Raw genomic sequence first — 11,419 nt, 5'->3', positions numbered from 1 at the left:
TCTACTGAATTTGGAGTCTCCTCTTACATACTGGAATTGTGGAGAATGGTAAGCATAACTGCCTGGATATCACAGTGGAAAAGCTGAATAAAAGAAAACAAGTCATGTGAGAGGGGAGCAGAAATCCTATGCCCATATTACTCTAAAGAAAAGGTGGCTGATTTTATTCTTTAGTCAAACTAGGAATAGGTCTGGATGACTAAAGGATTCGGTTCTCTGTGTTTGTTTGTTTGTTTGTTTGTTTGTTTTGCCTACTGTAGTAAAATGACAGATAGAGAACAGTTAGCCAATGCTTTGGGAAGAGATAAGATTAGCATTTGAAAGCTCAACCAGTGTTATCACTTCTGAACATGTTTGCTCTCAAATGTAATCACATTCCATGTGTATTTCCAGTGCCAAATCACCATGATTAATTTTTTTATGAATGGCTGTTTAAGAAATTTTGAGGGATTACAGCTCATTGGGGAAACAGGGAGAAAGTTATAGTTGCATTTTATGCTAAACTAGAGGCCCAGTGCATGAATTCATGCACGGCTGGGGTCTGGCTGGCCCAGCCCCAATCGGGGTGGATCAGGGCCGAGCCTGTAGGGGGGAGGAGGAGATAGTGGGAGGTTGGCCGGCGGGCCTTGCCCCTGATCAGATTGTGGGGGTCGATTGGGGGTGGAGCTGGCTGGGGGAGGGGTCACAGGCCTATCGGGGTTGTGGGGACCCATCAGGGGCAAGGCTAGACAGGGGGAGGGGCTGTGGGTGGTGGGCTGGCCAGCCCCACCACCTATTGAAGGGGAGAGGCCGATCACAGGTAGGGCTGGCTGGGGGGAGGGGGCTGAGGAGGTTGGCCAGCTGGCCCCACCCCCAGATCCAGCTGGTTCACTGGTTCGCTGGCAGCAGTGGGCATCATAGCTGCAGGTTGTTCTGGTTGGTATAGCGTTCCGGTTGCTGGCTTTTTATATATATATTTATGAGTTAAATCAATAGAGACCTTATAACCTCACATATATGTGGAGTCTAAAAAATATATATAGAAACAAAACAAAAAATATTCACAGACACAGGGAACAAATTAGTTGCAGCCAGAGGCAGGGTGTGGGATGTGGAAGATGTAGGTGAATGTGGTCAAAAGGTATAAAACTTCCAGTTATAAAATAACTAAGTCCTGGGAATGTAATGTAGTGCAGCATGGTTATTATAGTTAATAATACTGTACTGTATATTTGAAAGTTGTTAATAGAGTAGATCTTAAAAGTTTTCATAAGAAAAAATATTTATAACTGTGTGGAGATGAATGCTATATATTGTATATATTGTTTTTGCAATATGTACAAATATCGAATCATTATGTAGAACACCTGAAACTAATATAATGTTATATGTCAATTATATCTCACTTTTTAAAGATGAATAAGTACTAGGGATGTAATGTACAATATGATGACTATAGTTAACACTGTTGTAAGGTATTTTTAAAAGTTGTTAAGAGAGGAGATCCTAAGAGTTCTCACCAATATTTTCTTTTTCTTTTTAGTATCTATGAGATAACAGATATTAACTAAAGTCACTGTGATAATTATTTCACAATATATATAACAAATCATTTGCTGTATACCTTAAACTTATACAACATCCAATGTCCATTATATTTGTAATTATTTCACAATATATATAAGTCAAATCATTTGCTGTACACCTTAAACTTATACAACATCCAATGTCTATTATATCTCAATAAAACTAGAAAAAAGAAATCAAGTGTTTATTGGGTGAATACATGCAAAAACAAATAATATAGCCATCAAAATATTAGCATACATTTATAAACTTTGTTTTCCTGTCTTGATGGTGGAATATCTTAAATATCATACATAATGTATATGCCATAATTTGATGATTTTCTAATCTATCTAATCTTATGAGTTTTTATAAGATAGAATTCAACAAGTACATCTTCCAACAAGTCCTGTCCACTGGGCTCCTTCTGCCTAGACTTCTTCTATTGCATAACCTGCCCCACTCACTCAGACTCTTTCCTCAGCTAGTGCCTGCATATCTTCTTATGTCCTCAGATAGCTTGTAAGTGATAGAGATCAAGAACCTCCCGCCTTGTTCTTCCCCAGTGCCTAACAGAGTGTGCCTGTTAGTCAAGTTTCAGTGTTTCTTAAATGAGTTTAAAAGGCAGACACACTTTTGCTTATAGCATGCAATGAACTTGAACTCGCTTTCCTGTAAATATATTTCACCATGAAAGAGCCAAGGGTAAGGCCTCAACTTTATGTAATCTCTACTCTAGAGTTAAGGGCTAGCCATTGTCTTTCCAACAGGGACACAGAGTAATTTTCCCAATTGACTGTCTGGAATTAAGATACTGATTTTACAATATTTTCAAATTATAAAAAATTTAGGAAGGCTTACTTAGAATGTTTTCATTGCATGAGTGATTTTAAAGACTTGATGTACTCTATTTGGATCCATATAGCACCTGGTAGGGAGAGGTAACTACGAAAGCCGTTCCCAGCGGGACCCTGTGCTGAGCTGCACTCAGCTTGCCTTAGTTTTCCCCATAAACGCAATTTTAACTTGGTTATTTCAGACCTTACTAATTAGGACATTGGGATCATTTGAAAGGACTGAGGTCCGATATGCAAACAAAAGTGAACAAAGCACTTTTAAAGAAATCATTTCTATGTCGTTTATTTGCTAACCATAAGCCCAGTTTGTTTTTCCTACTAATTATCATTGTCATCTGATCCAGTAGTTCTCAAATTAACTCTAGCACGAATTAGAGTTACCTGGACTCTAGCACCACCATCTCTTATTCCATAAGTCTCAGGTGGGCCCGAGAATTTCAACTGCTACAAGTACCCAGGTGGTGTTGATACTGTTAGTTGGGGGCTACTCTTTGAAAACTACTAATCTGGTCCATATTTGCCATAATTTGAATTCCTTTAATATACTCTGTAATTCAAGCTGAATTTCATTTCACCCGACTCTATAATATTTGGAGAACATCACTCTGGTGGAAAGGTGGGTGGGTAACAATTTCAAACTGTAGTAGTTGTCAGTTAATCATATCATTTGATACAAAGCACGGTCACTGCGGGCTCCTAACTGAGCAGAACAGTGGGCACTTCTTAAAAGGATTGTCAGTGCCACAAAAGATCCTTCACTTTCACCTGCACTGTATTAGCCCAGAAACTTGAGAATAAGTCCTTCTAACTCCAACCCCTGCCCTCACCAATTTAGGTGTGAGCTTTCATCAACATGTACAATAAAACAAAAACATTAAGATTATGGGCTTTGGAGTGAGATAAAACCAAGTTCAGAGTCAAGGTGTATGACCTTGGATAAGTGATTTAAATTCTCTAAAATGCACCTTACCTCCTGAAGTGGACACTGTAGGACACTGCGGAGACTTCCTTGCAAGAAAGGACTTCATGCCCCCGCCGCTGGTGGGAGTGGAATTGGCCGAAAGTCTCTCCACCCCTTCCTGCAGAGGATCTCCTGGTCTGACACTCCCCTTCCTGTGACAGCCCATATCAACAACTAATTCAGCGGTTCTCAACCTGTGGGTCTCGACCCCTTTGGGGGTCGAACGACCCTTTCACAGGGGTTGCCTAAGACCATCAGAAAACATATATATAATTACATATTGTTTTTGTGATTAATCACTATGCTTTAATTATGTTTAACTTGTAACAATGAAAATACATCCTGCATATCAAATATTTACGTTACGATTCATAACAGTAGCAAAATTACAGTTATGAAGTAGCAACGAAAATAATGTTATGGTTGAGGGTCACCATGACATGAGGAACTCTATTAAAGGGTCACGGCATTAGGAAGGTTGAAAACCACTGAGCTAATTGATGCAGGAATACGAAAGCTTGGCTGTCTTGGCCCAACTTGGGATAACTCCGAAGGGCTCCTCTCCCTGTGGAGTCTGGGCGGGAGGGTGAGGGGGGCGGGGTAGATTGTCCTTGGATCTGCATTACAGCTCAACCTGCAGCTCTGCTCAATCCTGCTTCTGTCGTCTTCCTTCCACAGGTGTTGATCCTCAAGGCACTCCGTCATAAACATTAAGCACATTAACTCACCTTTCAGACTCTGCTTCCTAGGGAATCAAACCTGTGACTGCCATTTAGAAACAAGCAGCCCTAGCTGGTTTGGCTCAGTGGATAGAGCATTGGCCTGTGGACTGAATGGTCCTGGGTTCGATTCCAGTCAAGGGCACAAGCCCCGGTTGCGGACTCGATCCCCAGTAGGGGGCGTGCAGGAGACTGATCAATGATTCTTGCTCATCATTGATATTTCTCTCTCTTTTCCTCTCCCTTCCTCTCTGAAATCAATAAAACTATATTGTAAAAAAAAAAAATAGAAGCAAACAAGCAAAAAAGGTGGATGAAAACTCTCAAGAGACAGAAATTGTATGAATTCATTTATTCAACAAACATTTGAGTCAGACTGTTCTAGGGGCTAAGAATACAGCAGTGAACACAGATGAGTATGTTTGAAAAAGGGATCATGAAAAGCATTGAGGTTGAAATAAATATTCAGCTACAGTATTGAGTGCCTGCTATACAAAGAGTAGTATTTCTTCCTCCTATCACCACTCCCCCACCTGCCTTGATTATTTTAATTGTCTAAGACTATATAATATTCATGTTCTGTTTAGAAACCATAAAATCCTTGATTGTCAAATCTAAACAGGTCTCAACCAGTTTGTCTAATTCCCATTTGGGTTTCTTTCCTTACCTTCTATTATACTAGGTTGGAGGAAATTGTGAGGCTGAATTGCTATTTGCCTGGACACCTCATTCAGCAATTTCTGCTTCTGTGCTTATTAAACACGGTCAAGTCTCTCCAACACCCCAAAGCCGTATGCCTGCCCAGACATATCACTCAACTATGTATTTACTGGGGTCTTTTGGCTCTAAGCTCTAACCAGGAAATGGGCATGAGTTTTGTTTATTTTCAAATCCTGTAAACTTAGGGTGATTTGCTATTGTCCTCCCAGGACTCAGTAGGAGGAACACTGACCCACAGAGACCCTTCCTCATACTCATCAATATATTAACTCTCACCACTTCCCTCTTACCCTCCCAGGCTCGAGAATCCATATCTATTCTAGGAGTTCCAGAACCTAGCTCTTACCTTCCAAGATATGTTATACTTGTTAACCTAAGAGCTAGATTTTTGACATTCAAAAGCCAAGAAGTCCCTCTGTTCTCTGGTATTTGCTGAGTTATAAAAACCAAAGACCTGATTATTATGAAAAAGAACCAAGGAGGACATTGAATGCTCCAGGGAGAAGGGGGTCATTGCTTGCATTTTCTGAATTATGTCACCACTACATTTTCCTCTGAAGCTCCCCCATGCCTCTACTCTCTGCTTGATCACTGCCTCAGTTAACAGCCCCCCTTTGAGTCAAGCCCTTGCCTCTTCTACAGCCTGGAAATAAGGTATTTCTTGACCCTTTCCTACCATTTTTTGAAATTTTGTCTTTGCCTGGCCATCCTGGCTTTCACCATCATTATATATTGCCATGCATGGCCTCAGCTGGAAGGTAAATCTATGTATTCTTCTGTCTCCTATCTCTTGTCTTTCCACCTCACTCACACATCTTTTTTTCTCTGTCTACCTCAACAATGGGCCCTATTTTTTTGTCTCTACTTCAAAATTACATTGTATTTTACTTCTGTTTAGATCTTAAATAATTTTTTTAATAATCATCCAGGATGCATCACATAAATATAAAAGGATAGAAATAATGAACCAGATTAGAAGGCATGGAGACTAGGATAAAGAGTTGCAATAGTCATGTAATAGGAGTAAAAGAGTTATAGAGTAGAAAAAATGGAAAAGGGGGGAATATTCAAAGAGATAATGACTAAGAAATAGCCAGTTATTAAATGTTACTTTCTATTTTCAAATAGCGTTAATTACTTAAAATATAATGTATTTTCAGTGAAAAAATTTTGCATGTTTATTTGCTTATATTTTTATAATCTATACTAGAGGCCCAGTGCATGACATTTGTGCACTGGTTCGGGGGTGGTTTTTCAGCCCGGCCTGCACCCTCTTGCAGTCCAGGACCCCTCAGGGGATGTCTGCCTAAGCTGGCAGTCAGATATCCCCCGAGGGGTCCTTAGTGCTGCTGCAGAGGTGAGAGAGGCTCCTGCCACTGCTGCTGTGCTCACCAGCCATAAGCCCAGCTTCTGGCTTAGCAGCGCTCCCACTGTGGGAGCACACTGACCACCAGAGGGCAGCTCCTGAGTTGAGTGCATCATAGCTACCAGTCGGCTGGTCATTCCACCATAACAGTTGCTGGGCTTTTATATATATAGATATTGTATGCAGGAAGAGTCCTTTATGTGGTAAATGAAGTAGAAATAACCTTTTTTAAATGCTGATAAAATTAATTATATTCAATTCCCCAAAAACAGACAACTTCAAAGACACTTCTAGAGTGTTTAATCAGCAAGATGAAAAATCAGAAATGCAACCATATTTTACACTTTAATGTTCAAGTCTCTCAAGTTTTTTTCACAAACACTGGGCACACAACTTAAATGTAAAAGTAAATTTTAGCATGACTAAATTGTATAGTAGGATTTCCAGTAACTAAATGGTCATACACTCAGTTGAATTAGTATCAACTATTGTTATTGGGAAAAAAAATCAGAATTTCCTATAAGAATCAACATAGAGCATAAGTAACTCCCCTTGTCTCTACTCCATCCCAGGTCCCTGTATCTACATCATGGACAGACACTCAATTGTTAACAATAAACTATACCTTCTGGGATTTTTATAAATAAAACAATATTATAAAATCTTCATGTTCATATACTTCATATTTCCTTCATCCTAATGTATGTTAATTCTTCGCTTTAGGCCCAGGCAAGGGACCCCTAGCTCCTGGGACTGCCAGCTTGAACCGTGCCCAGCTCCCATCACTGGCTCCACCCCTATTTCCTGCTATCACTGGCCAGGGCGGAAAAGGCACCTGATTCTCCGATCAAGGCTGGGGAGCAGGGTTAGCTACCCCCTGGGTTTCCGATCACTGTCAGTGGCAGGGGGCTTCTTCCTGCTTTCCCTTTTGCCTCCCTGCATTGTGCCTACATATGCAAATTAACCACCATCTTGTTGGCAGTTAACTGCCATCTTAGTTGGCAGTTAATTTGCATATAGCCCTGATTAGCCAATGAAAAGGGTAGCGTCATACGCCAATTACCATTTTTCTCTTTTATTAGTATAGATATGCACAGCCCATGGACACACAAACAATAGGGTGGTGAAGGCCTGGAGGAGGTAGGGAAGACAGGGTGCAGGGGGTCAATGGGGCAGGAGAGGGGACATTGGGGGAAATCTGTAATACTTTCAACAATAAAAATAAATTTAAAAAAATAATTAAGAACATTAGATTATTTAATTTATATTATACTACAGTAACTTTTATCTCTCTTTGATTTTGTACAAAGATTTAGATAAGATAAATACTTTTTAATAATAATAACATAACTTTGATTTCTTAACAAAAGAACAACAGTTCCTAATATCACAAAGATATACTTCGGTAAAAGAAAGTGGAAAGAATGGAAGTACGTTATCTCTCACTAAGACTACATTGCAAAACCCATGGCAGCCAGATAAGAGAAAAATCTTAACCTGACTTTGATTTTTAAAATTGAAGAATTCTACACACATGTGCATTTGATTATTAAATAAATAACAATAGTTCAAATCACACTCACATAAAAGAAATATTATTATGTCTTTCTACTCATTAAAACGTACAGATTTACAAAATTCAATGTATGCTTACAAATGTATTGATTAAAAATAACATCTATACACATATGAAACATTTGGATACATTTTAAATGTTATATAAATCTGTCTTAGATAAAAGCTACTTCCTATTTTTTTATTTCTTAATGTTTTCAATTGGCAACCATAAATGTACAGAGTAAGCTTACATTAATATCAGAAAATAATCAAAAACTTAATTATATAATATTTTAATGTACTTAAATATTTCTGAAATAATTTTCAAATATTGCAAAGCTAAAAGTAAACACAATTCTAAACCATATCTAATGCGGGTACTGCAGGAAATAAAAATTGATGAAAGCCTTATCAAACTCTTAGCTAGAAAGGTAGCAAAATGAACAAAATAAACTTTGAGACTGCTACTTGAAATGTGAAAACATAGAACAAAGCATATATTTAATAATTTCTGAACATTAAAGAACAATAGTAGTGTTTGCCTACTAAATAGTAGCTCTTTAACGGAGTGAATGTACTAGAATTCAAGATCTGTAAGCCTATGTATTATTAAATTTAATTAATTACAAAATAGTTGACATTCAAAAATCCAACTTAATTGCATTGAATGTCATCATCTAACTCCATGGAGCTTAAGCATTTGTAATAGTGTAAATGTCCTTGGATCACCAAATCCATGAGTACCTCTGTTAAAGGTACTTCAGTCAGTAGCAGGTTCATGTGTGCTTATAATTTATAGGCTGGAGCTTAGTGAACCAGGACGTGGGTCAGCATGATTCACATGGGGTGTCTCAAGACAATAGCATAAACAGGAAACTAGGAAGGCAATCAAAGGTAAAGTGCACAACAAAACAAAAGTTGATGGGTGAGAAACCAGCAATGCAGCTAAGAACTGGAGTCTAAGAAGACAATACAAGCAGCCAGTGGCCAGGAACTCTAGCTAACAAGCATAAAGGCGTAAGAATAGAAGACCTGATCATTGGACCCATGTTCTGTCCCAAACAGCATGCTTCTTGATTTCTACCTTCCTGAGCCAGAATTGGTTCCGAGGCTAATATGTGCCCTGGACTGATAGAGTCAATAAGAAGCAAAGATATATACAACACAGACCTATTACTTCATTGTTCCCTATGTATAGAGTATGTAGTAGGAGAGAGAAAAGCTCTTTTCAATATTAGTTATGATTTTGGAAATCCCCCCAAAATTTATATGCTAGCACCAAAAGCATGGGAAATATTTTTAATAATGCTTGAATTTAAGAATATGCTTTTGACCATTAAGTATGTGTATATATGTGTGTATTAGCCTTTTGGCACATAGGGAGTCATAACTTTCACAACTATAGCTTCATGGAAATAAAGAACTGAGAGAGGAAATGCTGATGCTGAAACTCTAAACTCCACCGTAGCATCGATGAGTAAGTGTAAATGAGGAAAGTCAGGACTTTGTTGTAACAACATTTTATCCCCCGAAGGTTTCCCCCAAAACACTCATGATGAACAAAAAATACATATATCTAAACCTGATCGAATTGTCTTAGAAAATGTATAAAACTGGGCCACCGCGCACGATCATCAAGTATCACAGCTGCTTCACAAGTGAGTCCCGCTGGTCCTGCCACTTGGGTCTGTGAAGTTCATTTCGATGTGGTTGAAAGCAGGATTATCGGTTCCGCCCTCTTCTACTGGGTGAGATTTATAGCTGAAAACCTGCTCCTTCTAAAATAAAATGTTAACAGGGTGATTAGAAGAAAGAAACTGTTCATTCATTCAATTTTAAGTAATTGTCACTATGGCTTTTCTTTTTCTATATCAGGTTTGTCGTCTACTGGGGGAGATATATAACAAAAACAGATCATGAAATAGGGCAAATATCTTCCCTGTCATCAGAGTTCAGGAGGGTGTAAAGACCAACTAGGAGTCTCTCCCGGTGATAAAAACAGTCATACTAATTGGAGGAAAAAGAAAGCCAACTTACTTTCTTAAAATTGTCAAAATTGAATAAAATGTCCTCTTTCGTTAATAGAAATTTTCGGTCTAAGTTTTGTTTTCTTCCTCCTGAAAAACATATACATTATTTGCATTGTTAAAAGGATACCCATAATTACCCAGTCCATCATGCAAGCATTTAACTTGTGCACATTCGACTCTACACACTCATAAAACACAGAGAAAGGAAATCGTTTAAGCAGTTCTGGAGACGAGCCCACCATGTCCCTTGCCTCAGTCTTGGTTTCTGTAAGGCTCTCACAGTGACCAGTAGGAGTTTAAGATAAGTGCAAGCCAACTGCCTCATCAGGTCCTCAACTAAAGAGCGCATCACCTGGCCCAGTACTGGGAGGAAAACAGGTTTAAAGGCATCCTTTATGACCTACCAATAAAATATCAAATCATCTGTCCCTGCTTCAGATGGTAAAGTTGCCTTTCCCCGATTTGGTGGCTGTGAATGTAGATGTGTGTGAAGAAACGCAGGAAATTATGAATTGCTGAATAAATTATTTAAATAAAAACCAATATGATGATTGGTATTTGATCCAATTCCTCTTCCCTAAGATTTTACTTTGGTTTGTTACTTCATCTGTGGATCAAAGAAAATGCTTTTTAAAGCCATGTATCTCAAAGCACTCTTTGAGTTTTCAAACTACCTCTTTCTCAAGTCACCTGGGCGAAGTACTTAAAAAGCAGATTCCTGGACTCCAACCTGGACTGACCCAGTTAGAATTTTGGGGGAGAAGCCCCTGAATTCTGACTTTTATTAAATTTCCAAAGTGACCAATATGCCCATGAATGTTTACTCATAGAATTATTTACCCTACTTTTCTGATGAAGAAACATACTCATGACACACAGTACATGGTTAGGTGAAACTGAAACACCAACTCAAGTCTGTTTGGTCTAGATTCTTACAGATTCCTAGTATCCTACGGGAGCTTTTAAAATATTTCCCAAGGAGCACCAGAGTTTTATGTTTCTATGTTTTTTTCCCAAGGTGCTCACTGGTGCTGTGGAGTGGGAATAAGACATTTATGAAATTCATGAAGTTGAAGTGTTTTATCACTGGATGCCTGTTCACGTGGAAGAGAACATTACTTTTTCAAACAAAGACATCACACATACTTGGACAGAGCGTAGAAGTTCTAACTAGTCATTACACATTTGATAAAAAAGGCAGTGCCTTCCCCTAGTTTGATTGCTGTGGATGTACATGTGTGAGGGAGCGTCAGAAATTAGAGAGCCTACTCCACACTACTACCCTGGTCTAAGCCACTATGATCGCCCACCTGGATTACTGCAATAGCCTCCTACCTGTCCTCCTTCCCTTACAGGCTATTCTCAAGGCTGGATCAGAGTGCTCCTTTGAGAATTAATGGAAAATTGAAAAAATATCCCATGTAGTAGACCTAATAAGCACAGAGATAGAAAATAGGAGAGAAAAGATAAGAAAATTACAACTGTCCAAGACTCAAACATTTGGCAAATAGAATTTCCAGAAAGAGGAAACAGGAAATTACAAATGAAATAATATAGGAAAATGCCCTAGAACTGAAAGGCACGGGTCTTCAGATTGAAAGGACCCTACTGAAGGCCGAGGGCCGTGGTCGGCAAACTGAGGCTCGCGCGCCACATGCGGCTCT

General features: G+C 38.9%; 1 protein-coding gene across 2 annotated transcripts in view; it reads right to left on the bottom strand.

Annotated features, from left to right (window-relative positions):
• Positions 1-7,407: 7,407 nt before the first annotated feature.
• The window catches only part of SLC5A8 (solute carrier family 5 (sodium/monocarboxylate cotransporter), member 8), a 61,958-nt gene continuing 57,946 nt past the window's right edge, over positions 7,408-11,419 (bottom strand). Inside the window, exons 14-15 of one of the 2 annotated variants that reach the window (XM_006769372.2) lie at positions 9,763-9,842; positions 7,408-9,503 (exon numbers count right to left, since the gene is read on the bottom strand). In XM_006769372.2, coding sequence (XP_006769435.1) covers positions 9,378-9,503; positions 9,763-9,842 — 206 coding nt within the window. In that variant the 3' untranslated portion in view covers positions 7,408-9,377. Of the gene's footprint in view, positions 9,504-9,762; positions 9,843-11,065; positions 11,186-11,419 lie in introns of those variants that run through there. The other variant, XR_001514857.1, reaches the window with a different exon arrangement.

Source organism: Myotis davidii, unplaced genomic scaffold (genome assembly GCF_000327345.1).
Source record: "Myotis davidii unplaced genomic scaffold, ASM32734v1 scaffold120, whole genome shotgun sequence".
Taxonomy (NCBI): Eukaryota; Metazoa; Chordata; class Mammalia; order Chiroptera; family Vespertilionidae; genus Myotis; species Myotis davidii.
Note: the sequence above shows the minus strand (reverse complement) of the source record. Positions and strands in the feature narration are given on the sequence as shown.